Source organism: Bufo gargarizans, chromosome 1, assembly GCF_014858855.1.
Source record: "Bufo gargarizans isolate SCDJY-AF-19 chromosome 1, ASM1485885v1, whole genome shotgun sequence".
NCBI classification, from domain to species: domain Eukaryota; kingdom Metazoa; phylum Chordata; class Amphibia; order Anura; family Bufonidae; genus Bufo; species Bufo gargarizans.
In genome coordinates, this window is record NC_058080.1 from 657118076 (window position 1) to 657136207 (window position 18132).

An 18132-nucleotide genomic window follows, 5' to 3' on the forward strand; every position below is an offset into this window, starting at 1 on the left:
CACAAATGCATTGCAATACCGGATCAGTCTTTTCGGTTGTCATCCGGAAAGACGGAATTAGACTTACCGGTAATTCAGTTTCCACAAGATCACCACGACGACTACAAGGAGATTGACCCCTGACCTCTGTAGGGGCAGGAACAGAGAGAGGGTTTAAATCCCCCCTCCCACCACCAACACCAGTGTGGTCAAAATTACAGAGACAGAAATAATTGGTGAAAACACAAAATAATAAGTCGAGAGGGTAAGCTTCATAACCTCCTAGGTAAGACTAAATAAAGGGTAGGGAAAATATGTGCCGTCGTGGTGATCTTGTGGAAACTGAATTACCGGTAAGTCTAATTCCGGGTTTCCACCTCATCACCCCAACGGCTTCAAGGAGATATAAAAAATTATAGCTATGGGGGGGGGGGGGGGGACCGCCTGAAGGACCTTACGTCCAAAAGACAAGTCTGAGCTAGATAGGTCTAACCTATAGTGTTTTGTAAAGGTGTAAATGTTAGACCAGGTAGCAGCTTTACAGATATCCTCAAGAAAAGCTCCGGCCCGCTCGGCCTGGGAGGAGGACATAGCTCGGGTAGAGTGAGCTCTCAAATTTGAGGGGCAAGGAAGGCCTTGGGATTCATAGGAAATGGAAATGGAATCCTTAATCCACCATGCTAAGGAGGACCTGGAGGCTTTTAGACCCTTATTCTTACCTGAGAATAAGACAAATAGGTTGTTGGATCTACGGAACCCTCTTGACACCTCAAGATACCGTAAGACTGAGCGTCTTACATCTAGTGAGTGGAAGCTAGACTCCCTATCATTAGAGGGATTACTGCAAAAGGAGGGTAAGACTATCTCCTGGTTACGGTGGAAATCCGATACTACTTTAGGCAAAAAACCTGGATCTAATTTAAGAATAATTCTATCATCGGTGATACGGAGATAGGGTTCTTGTATCGATAGGGCTTGAATCTCGCCTAGCCTTCTTGCGGACGTGATGGCCAACAAAAATGCGGTTTTTAGAGATAGATGTTTGGTGGAACAACTAGCTAGGGGCTCAAACGGGGCAAGAGTTAGGCCTGTGAGCACCGTATTGAGGTCCCAGTTGGGGATCCTAGATTTTAGAGAGGGGCGTAGCCGGGAAGCAGCTTTCATAAATCTTTTGATCCAGCGATGATTGGCTAGATCTTGATCAAAAAAGCGCGCTAGTGCCGAGACTTGTATCTTCAAGGTGGAAGGTCTAAGACCCAATTCAAGTCCCTGCTGGAGGAAGTCCAAGATTTTCTGAAAATTGGGCGGCTCTAAATTTGGGGCAGGGTTACCAAACCAGGAGCAGAATCTCTTCCAACCCTTTAGATAGATCAAGAAGGTAACCTTCTTCCTACTCGCTTTCAGGGTAGATATCACTTGGTCAGAAAGCCCTTGAGACTTCAACCTCTGGACCTCAGGATCCAGGCTGATAACTTGAGGAAACTCGAGTTTGGGTGTAGAATTGGCCCTTGATGAAGCAGGTCCCTCCTGGAAGGAAGAGGCCATGGGTCCTCTATTGATAGTTTTTTTAAGGAAGGGAACCAGCTCCTTTTCGGCCAATAGGGAGCTATTAGAATCAGAGTCGTGTCCTCTAGGTTGAGCTTTTGAATTATCCTGGGAAGTAGAGGCAAGGGTGGAAACGCATAACAGAGATCCCAGTCCCAATGCATCGTGAGCGCATCCAGCGCCCAAGGATTGTCCCGTGGGTTCAATGAACAGAACATTGGTACCTTTGTGTTCTTCTTGGAGGCGAACAGGTCCACTTGTTGAGTGCCCCATCATTCTACCAGAACCTGAAACACGTCCTGATTTAGAGACCATTCGGTATGGTCTATTAACTGGCGACTGAGATGGTCTGCTTCCACGTTCAGTATCCCTTTCAAATGAATTGCGGAGATGGACCTCACGTAGGACTCTGCCCCATTGAAGATACTTCTTGCGACGGACATCAGTTTCTCTGATCTCGTGCCACCCTGGTGAGAGAGGTATGCTACCGTCGATGTATTGTCTGAATAATTTTTACGTGTCGACCCACGAGAAGGATTTCTGCAGCTTTCAGAGCTTTCCAGACCGCTTCCAGCTCTCTGAAGTTGGAAGATTGAGAGCGGGTTGTTGAAATCCAGGAACCTTGAAAGAAATGATCTCCCACTTTCGCTCGCATCCGTAAGCACTTGAATTAAGGGAGTCTTCTCCCAGGCGACTCCCAAGGACAGATTGCCTGTGCTTTTCCACCAGTCTAGGGAGGTCTTCACCGCTAGAGGGATCAGAACTTTGTGATCCAAGGAGGACTATTGCTTGTTCCAAGTTCTGAGGATCCATGACTGTAGGGATCGGAAGTGGGACTGGCTTCATGGGACGGACGGAATGCAGGACGAGAGAAGGCCCAGGAGACTCATAGATTCCCTTATGGGACAAGACCTCCTGTTCTGAAACCGTTGAACCCTTAATTGGATGTTCTTGACCTTATCTGGTGGAAGAAAGGTATGTTGAGCCCGGGAATCCAGGACGACACCCAAAAACTGGATAGTGCTGAAAGGTACAAGATTTGACTGAAAGGTACAAGCTGGACACCAACCACCCTAGATCTTGGATGAGAGACAGGAAGGTTAGTAAGTCTGATCTGAGTTTGTCCTCTGAATTCCCAATTAGGAGGAAATCGTCCAGGTATGGAACAATCACCAATCCCTTGTGTCTCAGGAAGGCCACCATCTCGACTACCAGCTTCGTAAAGACTCTGGGCGCAGAGGATATCCCAAAAGGGAAGGGCCGTAAACTGGAAGTGACGGGTTACCCCCCTGTGGTCCTGAATGGCAAATCTTAAGAACCTTTGGGATTCTGGATGGATTGGGACGTGTAGTAAGCGTCCTGAAGATCCACTGAATACATTAGGGCATTTCTCCCTATTAAAGGAATCAGGGACTTTAGGGATTCTATCCTGAATTTCCGATAAATTATGAATTTGTTTAAGGCTTTTAGGTTTATAATCATACGGAATGAGCCTTCTTTTTCCTCTACCAGAAAAAGATTCAAATAGAACCCCTGTCCTAGCTGTGATGAAGGGACCCGTACTATCACATCCATTGCCAGAAGGCTTTGAATTCCCTGGAGAATCTTTTTGCGTATATTGGAGGAGCTTGAATTTGTGACAATGAAGCGGTTTGGGGGGGTGGGGGGCTGGGTGAGGAACGTTCGATACGGTATCCGAATTTTATGATGTCCCGGACCCAAGGATTCGGGGTAATGGACTCCCAAGGAGTCAAAAAATTCTTCAATCTCCCCCCGACTCTGGCGTCATTGCTTATCCGAGGACTTATTTTGGGAGGAAGAGGGGTTACTTCTACCCCTGCCCCCTTTCGGATAGCTCCAGCGTCCTGACTTCCCTTTATCTCTAAAGGGTTTATTCTGGCTAGTGGGGGCCCGAAAGGGATATTTCCTTTCATAGGGTCTCTCCTCTGGAAAGCCCTTTTTCTTGTCCGCAGCCTTTTCTAGGATATGGTCCAAGACAGGGCCAAAGACCTACTCCCCTGAGAACGGGATGGAGCATAATTTCATTTTTGATGTGTTGTCGCCTGACCAGCTCTTCATCCACAGGGCACGGCGGGCCGCATTGGAAAGCCCCGCGTGCTTCGCAGCAAATGTGACAGATTCGGCCGAGGCATCTGCCATAAATGCTGTGGTGGACTTCAATAAGGGGAGGGACCTTAAGATCTCTTCCCTGGGAGTATTATCTCTGATGTGAGATTCCAGCTCATCTAGCCACAACCTCATGGACCTTGCTACCGAGGTGGCTGCGATGTTTGCTTGTAAATTAACAAGACTATCTGCCTTCCTATCTATGGGGTCAAGCAACTGGGAGGTGTCTTCAAAGGGCAAGGCAGTCTTTTTATTGACTTTTGTGACTTGAATTTCAACTTTTGGTGTTTCGTTGAAGATTCTCCCTTCGTTAGTGTCAAATAACAGACGGTTCTTAAAAGGACCTGGACACCCCCAACCGCTTCTCTGGGTTGGACCATTCGTCGAGTACCATATCTCGTATATTCTCGTTGATTGGAAACACACGGGTCTTTTTAACCCGGAGTCTCCCAAACATTTCGTCCTGAACTGAATGGGCTCTTGGGATTTCTTCTACCCCCATAGTGGCCTGGACGGCCCGTAGCAGGTCTGGCATCTCATCCAACGAGAAACAGAATTTCCTATCAGATTCTGTTGTCTCAATATCAGAGGATGCCTCCTCATCCTCCCAGGCTCTAGATGATGAAGCATCTTCCCCTATCGCCTCCGGGTCTGATAAGGGAGGAGATGGTCCCCTTCGCTTTTTAGGAGGAGGTGGGACCCTGGGTGAGGAGGAAATCTGGGATAAGGAGGTCTTTACTTCCTCATGTATCATGGACCTCAATTCATCAAGGAAAGAAGGCTGTTCCTCAGCAATAATCGCTAGAGATGCAGTCCTTGCATAGTCTCTTGCGGTAGTCGTCCGGAAGCCGTTTGAGGCAGGACACACACTTAGCCTGTTTCCTGATTTTTTTCTGAGCCTCCTTAGGGACCTGGGGAGAATAACCCCTATCAGCCATGAAAATATAAATGGAGATAAATAGCCTCAGGCCAGAGATGTGGAGGAGGAGGAACAAGCAACCTGGTACAGTGTTTAAGAACACAGAGCAGAAAAAAGCACTTCCCCACAGGGGACTTACAGCAGACGGCACAGAAGGTTCTCCAGAGGAACGGGGTTCAGGCGACATGACTGCACGCTGACTCCGATGTACGCCGGTACAGAGAGACGTTCGGCACTTGCTGGCGCCGAAATTTGAACCGGAGACGCTTCCTGGGGGACGTCACTTCCCCCGTCCACCGGAAGTGACGTCAGCCGCCTTCTGAAGCGCTTCGGCATGCACCCAGCGATAGCCATGGAGGCCCGGCAGGAGATCGCAACCCAGGAGCAGGCTCACATATCGTAATGGAGCGAGGCCTCCCTCCTTCACCCCTGCCCAGCATTAGTACTAGGACCGCAGGGGGAACACCAGGTAAGGTGTCAGGAAATAATCCATCTTCATCCCCACACAGGGAGACTCTCTCTGCCCCTGTCCTCTGTAGGGACAGGAAACACTGGTGTTGGTGGTGGGAGGGGGGGATTTAAACCCTCTCTCTGTTCCTGCCCCTACAGAGGTCAGGGGTCAATCTCCTTGTAGCCGTCGTGGTGATGAGGTGGAAAAACGGATCCGGTATTGATTATTTTCTCATTTTAAAGGCCTGCGCATGCGCAGACCGCAAAACTGAATCCGCATTAATGCACTTCAATGGAAATTAATGCCGGATCCGACATTCCAGCAAGTGTTCAGGATTTTTGGCCGGAGAGAAAACTGCAGCATGCTGCGGTATTTTCTCCGGCCAAAAAACGTAAAAGAGGGACTGAACTGATGCATCCTGAACGGAATGCTCTCCATTCAGAATGCATTAGGATAAAACTGATCAGTTTTTTTCCGGTATTGAGCTCCTGTGATGGAACTCAGTGCCGGAAAAGAATAACGCTAGTGTGAAAGTACTCTAACATTGTGTACCCAGTTCCAGTGCGTCAGCTTACCAAGACATTGTGGACAACTGTATGCTTCCAACTTTGTGGGAACAGTTTGGGGAAAGTAATTTTCTGTTCCAGCCATACTGTGCCCCAGTGCACAAAGCAAGGTCCATAAAGGCATGGATGGGTGGGTTTGGTGTAGAAGAACTTGACTGGTCTGCACAGAGCCCTGACATCAACCCCCCACTGAACACCTTTGGGATGAACCAGAGCAGATTGCAAGACAGGCCCTCACAACATCAGTGTCTGACCTAAAATATTCTTCTAGATCAGGGATGCTCAACCTGCGGCCCTCCAGCTGTTGCAAAACTACAACTCCTAACATGCCCAGAGAGCATACTGCTGTCAACCTACAGCAGGGCATGGTGGGAGTTGTAGTTTTACAACAGCTGGAGGGCCACAGGTTGGGCATCTCTGTTCTAGATAAATGGACAAAACCAAAATCTTGGAGAACGCCTTCTCAGAAGAGTTGAGGCTGTTTTAGCAAAGTTGGTTGTCACAAAAGTTCCTGTAGATGTAATGTGTAAGCATCCCAATAATTTCATCCATGTTTGTGTGTGGGAAATAAATTATATATGTGTGGAAAATATATACAGTGTGTATCACTAAAAATCTATGAATAACTAAAAGAAATTATCAAGGTATAAGAGCTATTACCATGTCAATATCCATGGAGACTCGTAGCCCAATCTTATTCATTCCACTGCTCTTTAAAGTCTTCAGATGTGGACATAGAGCAGCTCCACATGCGGTCGCTATCTCTTTAGCAAACTGAAGGTGAGCCGTTGCACTGACTGGTTCACGGTCTCTTAGCAGATAAAACACCTAAAACACAGATATTAGAACTTGAGAACTACAGGTGACGTATTAAATGGACTATGGTTTGCTTCATATTAATGCTTTGCATGAGTGTATAAAGACGGCAAGTCATTGTCACAATGCAGCAGCTCAAACGTACCATCATTTTATATAATGTCTTCCATTCACAATACATAACTAAAATAACTAGTGCGCCTAGTGCAACAGGAGATATTACATGATCACATTCAAATGTATGGAAAACTGTAAAGAACACACATGGACCCAATATGTGCCTCACTCTCCAGCTAATAATTGCGGCCATCCCTCTGACATTCATATGATGTAGACATTTTAACAGGGTGTGCAATAACAGGAAAGAAACTTTAGCTAGAGCTTGTCTAAGGGCCACGCACCTTAGATAGTTGGCCAACAACTACTGCTCGTGACTCCACACTGCACTTGTATGCGCGAGTATGGATCTGTTATGAAGGGAAGAAAATAATCGGCTGCCAGCAAGTTGAAATCCAACAAGCCCCCATGCAGCGTTTTCTGTCTGGCCGAATCCCGGTATATTTTCCGGTTCTCTGTTGGATCCCTTTATAGTCATAGGCAATACTAGATCCTGAGAGATCAGGCAGGCTGTTCTCTGCCAGAACAGCTTGCAGGAGACCTATAGCATTGATGTGAAGGAAGATTAAGTCTTTTATATCTTTCAACCACCCAAGTGCTGTTGCCATACAGCCCCATGTAAAAGTGCAATCACCCGACAAATGATCACAACACCAACTTTTTGTAGCACAGATTGATTTTAACCATTGAACTACTGCTGCAGTCCAAATAAATGCATTCAGTTGAATGGAACCTTGAACAGTGAAAATCAAAAAGTCGCAGTGTATCCCAGACCTAAAATCATGGTTTGTCAGCAGCACAACGCCATGTACAAACACTGAGGTGCTGCTAACAACGAATCAGTTTATTCCTAATCATAGTCCCGTTTATCAGCCCATATAAATTAACCATTAGGGTCCCCTTACAATTGCCGATGCCAGAACTGTAACAAACAGCAGATGACAATATACAAGATTTTTTAAGTGCTTGGGTCGATGCAATGAATGAGAGCGAACAATCATTCATTCCCATTGACAATGCATATCGTCAGCAAAACATCCCATGTTTACACAGGGAGATATTAGGTGCCGCACAAAAGATGTTTTTAACTGTTTGGAGGGTAATAAGGGGCCAATTATCGGGAGTAAGTGATCATACAAAAGTTACTTCTCATTAAGTCACCTGATCCCTGGCCCCAGTAAAAGGGCCCTTATGCACCAAGGAGTATGAAAGACAATGTACTCAAATGTATTCATAGCATGACTCCAGGAAAGTGTATACAAGTCACAGCTTGTAAGATCCAGTGGTCAGACACTTACCTCTGTGCATTTCACAGCCTTATCATGCGCTTCAAAATCAGTGTCTTGACAAATCCTTTCACTAGGAATTCCTTCCATGGATTGTCCATCAATGGGGCTTATGATCCTACAAATCAAAGACAGAAACAAATGTATGACAGTTGTTAGTATACATAGGTATATAGGTAGTAGTAGCCTCCCGATTAACAGCTTTTCCTGTATAAGGCCTCATGCATATGACTGTAGTTGCAGTGTGGATTGAATGTGGACCTATTCACTTCAATGGGCCCGCAAAATATGTGGACAGCACAGCATGTGCTGTCCGCATCCGTATGTCCGTTCCTTGGCCACACAAAAAAGATAGAATGTCCTATTCTTTTCAGGGTTTTTTCTGACCGCAAAATGTATATGGTCATGTGAGCGAGCCTTAATTTGTATCGTGCAAAACTTGTTATCCAGCCTGCATCTCCCTCTCTGTCCTCATATACAACAGAACGGGCAATTTGCCATAATTCTGCATACAAATACATATGTCCTGTGTGATATGAATAATAAAGACAAAAGCCCAAACTACCAATTGTGTATCAGCGCTGGCAATTCAAAAATTATGATTAATTTGTATTTTCACACTTTTTGCTTTTACCCTTTATTTTTAGTGTCTACAGTCTCCACCCAACGAATTGTCACTTCTTCAGACAAGTCTCCTGAATCTATTCTTCCACATGTTATCCTGAAGTCTTTTTTGTCTCGCAGGGCTTGCCGCAGAGCTTCCATCATCTCTTGTGTTATCTGTACCATCACTCCATCTGATAAAAAACAAAATCATTACTGTGAATCAGGGATGACAACACCCTTAAAGGGGTTTATCCAATGAAGCGTTATACACCTGCAGCCGATGGTGTAGCCCCATACATGTATGGCAGATTACAGAAACCCAGCGCTTTACATATACGAAGAACCCATCGAAGTCATGGATGCCAAACCTGCGGCCCTCCAGATTTTACAAACCTACAACTCCCAGTATGCTTGGACAAATACAGCTATTAGGGCATGCCAGGAGTTGTAGTTTTGTAACAGCTGGAGGGCCGCGGGTTGGGCATCTCTGTTCTAGGTGATTAAGGCCTCTTGCACACAAATGTGTGCGCCCCGTGGCTATGCTGCGGTCCGCAAATTGCGGGCCGCAATGTACGAACACCAACCGAGGGGCAGTCGCAGCGGATCGCAGACCCATTCACTTTAATGGGTCTGCGATACGGCCGTGCCGCAAAAAGGACATGTTCTATCTCTTTGCGGAACGGAAGTACAGGACGAAACAAGCGCTTCTGTGGGGTTCTGTTCCGTGCTTCCGTTCCACACCATTCCACATCTCCGTATTTGCGGACCCGTTAAAGTGAATGGGTCACACACTGAACTGTGCCCATGTATTGCGTAAATACGGCCGCAATATGGCCACGGAGTGCACGTTTGTGTGAAAGCGGCCTAAACCTGAGAGATTGGATTAAAGAATTATAGTAAAAGCTCTACCAATGAGGAAAAAAAAAAAAAAAAAAGGGAGAGAGAAAGTCAGGGGGCCGTGGAACGCAGGCACTGAAGTGTCAAGGGATTAGGAGGTAATTTTATCACTAAAAGATGCCATTTACAGGTATAAATTTACACATACCTTCTACTATGCTAGACTTAGCAAGGAATCCAGATGATGTTTTCAGGGCTCCATTGAAGACAACAAAACTTGCTCCAGTAACTAAAAAACAATGTTAAAAAATAAAAATAATATATCTATTTCATCATAATATATAATAATCTTAGACCGACCTGTAAGGCCTAAACTCAAGTATTTTAAACTATATGAACAGTTCACCAATTAAAGTATCATTGACCAACAGCTCAGAGAAACCATCACAAGAAAAGATGCCTACAAAATTATTATGATCTCAAGATAATGACAATGATCTGTTCCTCGTGTATCATTTATTGCACACGTGAACTTTTTCTGGAAGTGTGTCATGAGTAAGGATGGTGACCCAGATTCTGCTTGACGTGATTACCCTGTGGCCACAACGTACAACACTTCACTAAACGGGCGGAGAAGCAAATTTATAATAAACATCCAAATCTTATTCATATACGTGATCAAATACTGGCCACAATACTGTACACAAAATAATAGCTCGCACAGACAAATCCGTTCACTGTCCGCTATAACGTGGACTACAAGAGAGGTAAACAGCATTTATGATATTTCCAGTAAAAGCAGAGGCTCACCTTTTCTAGGCTGTCCGGCAGCACTGTTGGCTTGCGTCTGATAGATTCCATCACTATTCTGCACACAAACCAGATGGGAGTCCGCCTCCAAACTGAAGCTAGCGCCGATGCTTATGACGTGTTCATTGCATGAATGAATTACTTTAAGAATCTTTTAAAAGCAGAAAAAAAAGTTGTTGTTTTTTTTAGACAAAATAGGTCTTCAATATCAGAATCATCACTGGGAACAAAGCCAGAAGCACGGCTTCGGTCAAAGTGTGGTGGCCATGCTGGGTTACTGTAGCTCAGCTAACATTCACTGTGCTTCTGGCTCAGTGGAAAGTGTTAAAGGGGTTCTACAATTTGTTTTAACTGGGTGCCGGACCCCCGCCGGTCAGATGCTGATGATCTATCCAGAGGATAGATCATCAGTTAAAACAAATTGTAGAACCCCTTTAATTCTGCTGACTGCAGGTGACAGCAGCTTAGGCTACATTCACACTAGCGTTCGTGGCTCCGCTTGTGAGTTCCGTTTGAAGGCTCCCACAAGCGGCCCCGAACGGATCCGTCCAGCCCTAATGCATTCTGAGTGGATGCGGATCCGCTCAGAATGCATCAGTCTGTCATCGTTTGTCCTCCGCTCCGCTCAGCAGACGGACACCCGAACGCAGCTTGCAGCGTTCGGGTGTCCGCCTGGCCGTGCGGAGGCAAACGGATCCGTCCAGACTTACAATGCACCCTTTCAGAGGGGATGTCGGGAGGCGAATCCCCACCGATCAGATACTGATTACCTATCCTGAGGATAGAACACTTTAACAGGCACACAAAAAAAGTTAAAATCCGCTCCATATACGGTATGCAAGAATAAAACACTGATGAGATTTTAGTCTCTAGATGTATATACTGTATACAGCCCACTTTTGCCTTGCTAAATCTCCCCCAGTTGATGGGTTACAAGTGATGATAATAAAAAGATACAGAACCAGTGAGCTAATGCAAATAGATGTAGGAACAAGAATAATGCAACTTGTGTATCTTGCTCACCTCATTATGTCGCTTTGAGGGGATGTTTATGCAGCTTTTGCCCATCTCCATGTGAATTACCAAGCCCTCTACATGTGGAATGGTGTACTGATAATTTCTAAGGTCCTGGGAAAAAAACAAAACAAAAAAAAACACCACAATTGTGTGAGATGCTCTTATTAAATCACTTTTGCAGCACACATGCATATAAAGTAAAACTTTGGCCAAATGCTAATTATATCATTTTTGCCTAGAGTTTTACCACCTCCCCAACTTAGATGCCGAGATCTCCCTGGCATCTTTTTGCTGCCCTCTACCCAAAAGGCAGTACTAAGTCAGACTGGAACCTACACAGGAAATAACTCATTACACAAGCCAATATTCTGTCCAAAAAAGCCGAAGCGGCTTACGACAACCACCGGTTGGGACAAGTGAGGGGGGAGCCATACAATAAGATGCTGGAGGACCTCGGCAAAGAGACCAGTAAGTATAACTGGAGGAAGCACAGCGAGAGCTCCAAAAATACGACCAAAGGGTGTTGTTTTCTGTTGGAGTTTCAATTTAAACCTCTTTGCGATAAAAACATCCAGAAAAAATACTTACAGTCAATAAGTTGATTATAGTGTGTCCAATCTCTCCAAATACAGGTTTGCGATGTCTGCGGCTTGTTACAGGAGATGGATATACTTAAGGGATTAAACAGAATAAAGTTATTAAACATAGACATATCCGGGATAACTAAAGTGCTGTCACTGGATGGACCATCGCTGACAAAGACCAAACGCTGCCTGACAACTCAAAGAGCCTCAAACACAAATCGCCTTGACTTTAATAAGTGCCAGGAGTTTATATAAAGACATTTTTAGAATTCAGTTCCAGCGTTTCATAAAAAATGTAATAAAAAAAAAATACAAACATTTAAAATTGGTTGTTTTATCTCCGAAGTCCGTGAAGCAGACGTGTTCTAGCATAGTGTTGGCCAGCAGTCTAAGTTAACCCCCTGGCACAGTAAAGAATTTTAACTTTTCCCTTCCCTTCTCCTAGGAGCCTTAACATTGTACTTTTCCTTTAACATAGCCATATGAGGGGATACCAAATGTATTTCTTTTTTGCTGCGTTTTACAACTTAAAAAAAAAAAAAAAAAAAGTCACATTTTGGGGGAGAAATGTTGCTTGCGTCACCAAATTCTGACACACATTAATGCAATGACCTTTTTGTTGTTGTGGGTGACCTTTAGTTTTATTGGTAACATTTTGGGGTACATACCACTGATCAGTTTTTATAAAACTTTTTTTTTTTTTGGGGGGGGGGGGGGGGTGAAGCAATGAAAATCCAGTGATTTAGCCATTTTTATATTTTTTCTGGGACTCTGTTCGCTGTGCAGGATAGATACTTTTATATTTTAACAGTTCAGACTAGGCGAGCCATTAAAGGGCATCTGTCGGCAGGTTTGTACCTATGAAACTGACTGACCTTTTGCATGTGAGGAAAAATGATGTTTTAATATATGCAAATGAGCCTCTAGGAGTAACGGGGGCGTTACCATTACAGCTAGAGGCATCCGCTCTGCAACTGCAGCACCCTCTGCATTTTGATTGACAGCGTTATTAGGTTTTCACTGCCTGGTCCTGTCAAAGTGCAGAGGAAGCAGCAGTTGCAGAGAGAGCAGAGCCTCTAGGTGCAATGGTAACGCCCCGTTGCTCCTAGAGGCTCATTTGCATATATTAAAACATCATTTTAACACAATTTTCCACAATGTGGGCACATATGAATATGGGACTAACACAGATGTCTTCAGCTGCCAAGTGCACATGTAACAGGTCAGCCAGTGTCATAGGGAAAAAACTGCTGACAGATGCCCTTTATTTTTATTTTTTGTATTTATGTAAAATTTGGAAAGGTGTGACCTGAGTTTCTAATACTTTTGGTTCTTAGATTTTTTTTTTAAAACAAGTTTTACATTTTTTTTAAAATCATTTCTTGCCCCTAAGGGCCTTGATCCTCCACAGCAATCATCAAACACAGAGAGGAGGCATATGTCGCTAAGGGGCAATATGCAATAATGAAGGGTCCATTTTGCCCAAGGCATATACCATTATAGAGAGAATGTTTCATCAATGGCATCAGGGAGAAGTGAAATTGCCCAACATCTAATGCCATCTTCTACTTCCATTTAACATTTATGGGAATAATTGTCATCCCCTGTACGCCAGGAAACTAGTGTTAAAAAGTCACAAAGTTTGTTGCACAGCATGCTTGCACAAAACTTTGCAACTTTTGGAGGCTTTTGGGGGGACCCTAGCAATATGCTATCCCTCTATGGTATAAAAACTCTATTAATTAATTTCTACAATTGCATATGGCATTTGACACAACTTACCACCACTTTCAGCCCCCAGTGTCAACATTAAACGAATCGGGAAAACTTTTGCCCATGGAACCTCCATTTTCAGGATAATAACCCCACACAAGAAAGGATTATTTGGTATGGGCAGTCCGCTGAGATCCTGAAAAGTAGGTGTAAAAAACAGGAAGCCGCCATGATCCTTGCTATCCAGAAAGCTTTCAGTAAATGTAACGTTTTCCAGATTGCCAATATATTTTCCTGTTAAAGAAAAATTAATTTAGACTGAATATAGGAACATATGAAACAAAGGACAGTCATTATCTCTAATATCACTTTTATTGACCTGAATCGCACACTGTATGTAATTTGGGACATGAAGGTGTCACGAGACTTACCGTATTTTTAGCCCCATAAGATGCATGAAAAGTGGGGGGGAAATGCCCCTGCGTCTTATGGGGCGAATACGAATGAGCGCTTCCATTATGGAAGTGCTCAATAGTACCGGAGGACCAAGAAGCAGTGAAGGCTCTGTACTCACCATTTCCTGGTCCTCAGCTGTCTGTCGGCTGTGAAGGCTGTGGACAACGTGAGGGCGCTCCGTGACCTCACTCTGTGCACGCCAGTTCACAGCAAAGCCGACAGCAGGAGGAAGAGGATTGTGATGTAGGTGAGGAGCGGAGGTGTCCAGGAGCAGGAGAGGTAAGTGTTTTTTTATTTTATAAAACATGATGCTGCTGGGGGCATATTGGGGGCTGAGAGGCATAATGGGGGCTAAGAGCCCCCATTATCAGCCATTATGCCTAAGAGGCATAATGGCTGATGAGGCATGGGGTTCTTATCAGAGGTCTGATTGGGGGTCATTTACATTGGGGTCTGAGCTGAGGTCTGATTGGAGGTTTTATTGGGGTCTTATTAACATTGGGGGTCTGATTGGGGCTGTCAGCCGAGGTCTGATTAACATTGGGTGGTCTGATTGGGGGTCTGACCTGCTGTGTAATGAAAAATATTTTTTTTCTTATTGTCCTCCTCTAAAACCTAGGTGCGTCTTATCGGCTGGTGCGTCTTATAGTGTGAAAAATAAGAATCTGCACACAAAAACTAAACTTACTGCTTCTACCATTAATCCATCTGGGACTGATGGTCAATTACTTTAATACAGTATAACCCTATGTATTATGTCTTGGTTTTAAAGAGGACAGTTTTTCACATGTTTCTAGTAGATACTTATGTAGCCCATGAAATAATTCTGGAGCATCTATTCCCATAATGCTATACTGTAACCTTCCCTCCTAGATATTTATGAATAAACAACTGGGTGTACTAGTTAACACCATTGTTCCGTATGAGAACATAGTATTTAAAAATAGAAGATGTGCACTTAAATTCCAAAAGGTATGAGGTATATGGTGTTCTTCCACACAGACATTATATTCTGCTCAGCGGTTATTGGATGCTCTACGCACAGATCTTACTAGAAATATGTAATGTACAGAGTATGTTGACAAATGCGAGCATATTATGATATTTTGTAACATCTTTATTGTCATAACACGGTGTCGTTTTTGTTCCTGTTATGAACTACAGTATTGTATACGGATATAACATAATGTACCCGACTGGGTGTAACCATTAGGCCGCTTTCAGACGAGCGTATTTGCAATGCGTATATAGTTCGGATTTAATGTAACGGAATCCGCTGTTATTGTTAATGAATGGAGCTATTCAAATGATTCATTTCCGTCTGTATTTGAAATCCGCAGCATGTCCGAGTTTTGTGCGGATTTGTTTCCAAATACGCACTTTACAGTCTGTGCAGTGCATAAATAATGAAGGAAGAAATACGCATGTCATTCCTGATGGTATATCATCAGGATCCTGAGCCAGAATACTGACTGCTTTCAATGCGCTCGTCAGAAAGCGGCCTAAGGCCTCTTAATTCACACTTGCGTTGTCTGGACCCGGCGTGTACTCCACTTGCCGGAATTACACGCCGAATCCGGAAAAACGCAAGTGTACTGAAAGCATTTGAAGATGGATCAGTCTTCAAAATGCTTTGTTACTATGGCAGCCAGGACGCTATTAAAGTCCTGCTTGCCATAGTAGGAGCGGGGAGCGGTATACTTACCATCCGTGCGGCTCCCGGGGCGCTCCAGAATGACGTCAGAGCGCCCCATGCGCATGGATGACGTGCCATGCGATCATGTCATCCATGCGCCTGGGGCGCCCTGACGTCACTCTGGAGCGCCCCGGGAGCCGCACGGATGGTAAGTATGCTGCTCTCCCGCTCCCCACTACACTTTACCATGGCTGCCAGGACTTTAGCGTCCCGGCAGCCATGGTAACCACTCTAAAAAAGCTAAACGTCGTATCCGGCAATGTGCCGAAACGACGTTTAGCTTAAGGCCGGATCCGGATCAATGCCTTTCAATGGGCATTCATTCCGGATCGGGCCTTGCGGCAAGTCTTCAGTTTTTTTGGCCGGAGCAAAAAGCGCAGCATGCTGCGGTATTTTCTCCGGCCAAAAAACATTCCGTCCTGGAACTGAAGACATCCTGATGCATCCTGAACGGATTTCACTCCATTCAGAATGCATTGGGATAATCCTGATCAGGATTCTTCCGGCATAGAGCCCCGACGACGGAACTCTATGCCGGAAGACAATAACGCAGGTGTGAAAGAGCCCTTACCCTTGTCAACAGGGTATGTACCTATACTGTCTGAGACTGTCAGTGCTGACTGTGACAACAAGGGATGAGAAGAAAGATAAAAGAAGTCTGTGAAGACTGGCAATATGCAAAGGAGCAGTGCAAGGAAAACCACTCCATGAAATACCGGTTGGAAGAAGACAGACTGAAAATGATGTCTGGGAAGGCACGCCAGGATATCAAGGACCACAAAACTGCAGCTGTGGCAGAGCCTGTCTCCCATGGGGGTAAAGAAATAGGGGTGCTAGAAGGCACAAGACCAAATGCCATGCCTGGCAGCGGCTGCCAGAGAGAGAACACTCTGGCAGGACAATGACGAAGAAGTCAGGGTTGGATAACCAGGACATCTGGCATGACAATGGTCCACAGAAAAAAAAAAAACAGAGGGAGGCGTATCCAAATGATCAGGGTTATACGAAACCTTGTCAAACCTAAGGAGTGTTCCCTAAGGAGAATGGCAATGTGGTAGACAGTGGCAAGTAGAGGATTGGAAACTGTCTGAGACTCCACAGAAGACTGCCTGGACCGGCAGACCTAACCTGAAGGAAAAATACCTCGGGGATAAATAGAAACAATTCTGATGCCTGAAACAAACAGTGTGTGTAGACTCATCAGACTATATACCACCATATATCTCCGCCTGAAGAAGCAGAGAATGTGGTTATCAGAGAAATGCACAAAATGGCCAGATAGCAACCAGAGATGGCATACTCCGACAGGAGGGTAGTGTGATGTGGATGCCCACTGCTAAGAAAGTAACAGAAAAAACTGGTGATACAGACAAAATAGCACCAGCACAGGCACTGCAAAGCATAAATGGGCAATACGAGAACCTAATGAATATGGAGATCGGCCAAGTAGAAAGAAACAATATCTGTGGAGAATGCAACTACTGGCCTTGTGGAAGGGGAGAAGTAGAAAAGGGTGTTGTGTCTCAGCAACGAACCATCTATTAGCGGGGACAGCAAGGACAGTACAACCGCTGTACCTGATGAGGGGAGCAATGCAGACAACTCACATACGCAAACTGAGAACATGATTACCCAATCTCCTAAATGAGGTAACGCTGATGCTGTCACAGCACCAATGCCGACTTGTGAAGGGAACAAAGCGGTAAACCAGTGCCATAGAAATGGGTAGGTTATGCCATGTAAAGATATCCGTACTGGTGCACACCAGACATGAGCAGCCCCATTAGTTACAGCATGCCATGCTATTGGCACGTGTTCTGTGCCATAAGGAATAAGTGGACTTGTCAGCTATAGCACCAAGTGCAGCATAACACACACCTGTTGGATCTACATCACCCAATGCTACTATAAAACAAAGAAGGGGGTTCTTCAAATATGTTCTTTGTTGGCCGGGCATGGGAATAATGACAGGGAAGATGGGTGGCGGGGACTCTGTTCGGAACAGAACTAGATAACTCCAAAGGTTTGTTGATTTACATATTTAATTCCATTCCATAATTAATTATTTCAACCTTAAGCCCAGCCACATTAAGTGGAGAGACAAGGAAAAAGTTATAATTGAGGAGAGAGTATGGGTGTGAGAATTTCATGCCCGAGAGAGACAGTTCCCAACCACCAAAACAGCCCAGAAGCTACGGCCTACTATGCCACAAAGTCGGGAGCTCGCACAGAAGCGGGGCCGACCAGAAGGACTTCCGGCCGAAACGGATTGCGAGGAAGGAGCGGGAGTTCCAGCGGGGGATGAGGAAGGCCTGAGACGGGCATGCCCTGAACAGACAGGCAGCAGCCATCCCAGGAGGGATGCGATGCGACCACTAAGAACACACCAACGGGCCCAGGAGGAAGGTGAGGGGCCTGTGTGGGTTTGGCACCACAAGCTGAAGGAAATAAGTAGGTTTTTTAGGAAAAAACTTTTTCTGTGTTCACTGGCGAGAACAGGAGAATGGGGGCCAACAGGGAAAAATTAACCATGTAGAACCCAGGGACAGGAAACAAGAAGGTGGTAAGATACTTACCTATCTGACGGTATCTCCCCACCCTCACTCC

General features: G+C 45.0%; 1 protein-coding gene across 7 annotated transcripts in view; it reads right to left on the reverse strand.

The window, feature by feature from the left end:
* Nucleotides 1-18132, reverse strand: part of ZFYVE16 (zinc finger FYVE-type containing 16) — a 112410-nt gene that overhangs the window by 33841 nt on the left and 60437 nt on the right. For all 7 annotated transcript variants that reach the window (XM_044276031.1, XM_044276032.1, XM_044276028.1 and 4 more), the window contains 8 exons: nucleotides 13443-13667; nucleotides 11665-11747; nucleotides 11083-11187; nucleotides 10060-10210; nucleotides 9458-9538; nucleotides 8441-8603; nucleotides 7819-7924; nucleotides 6248-6415 (listed from right to left, as the gene is read on the reverse strand). In XM_044276031.1, coding sequence (XP_044131966.1) covers nucleotides 6248-6415; nucleotides 7819-7924; nucleotides 8441-8603; nucleotides 9458-9538; nucleotides 10060-10210; nucleotides 11083-11187; nucleotides 11665-11747; nucleotides 13443-13667 — 1082 coding nt within the window. The remainder of the gene's footprint in view (nucleotides 1-6247; nucleotides 6416-7818; nucleotides 7925-8440; nucleotides 8604-9457; nucleotides 9539-10059; nucleotides 10211-11082; nucleotides 11188-11664; nucleotides 11748-13442; nucleotides 13668-18132) is intronic.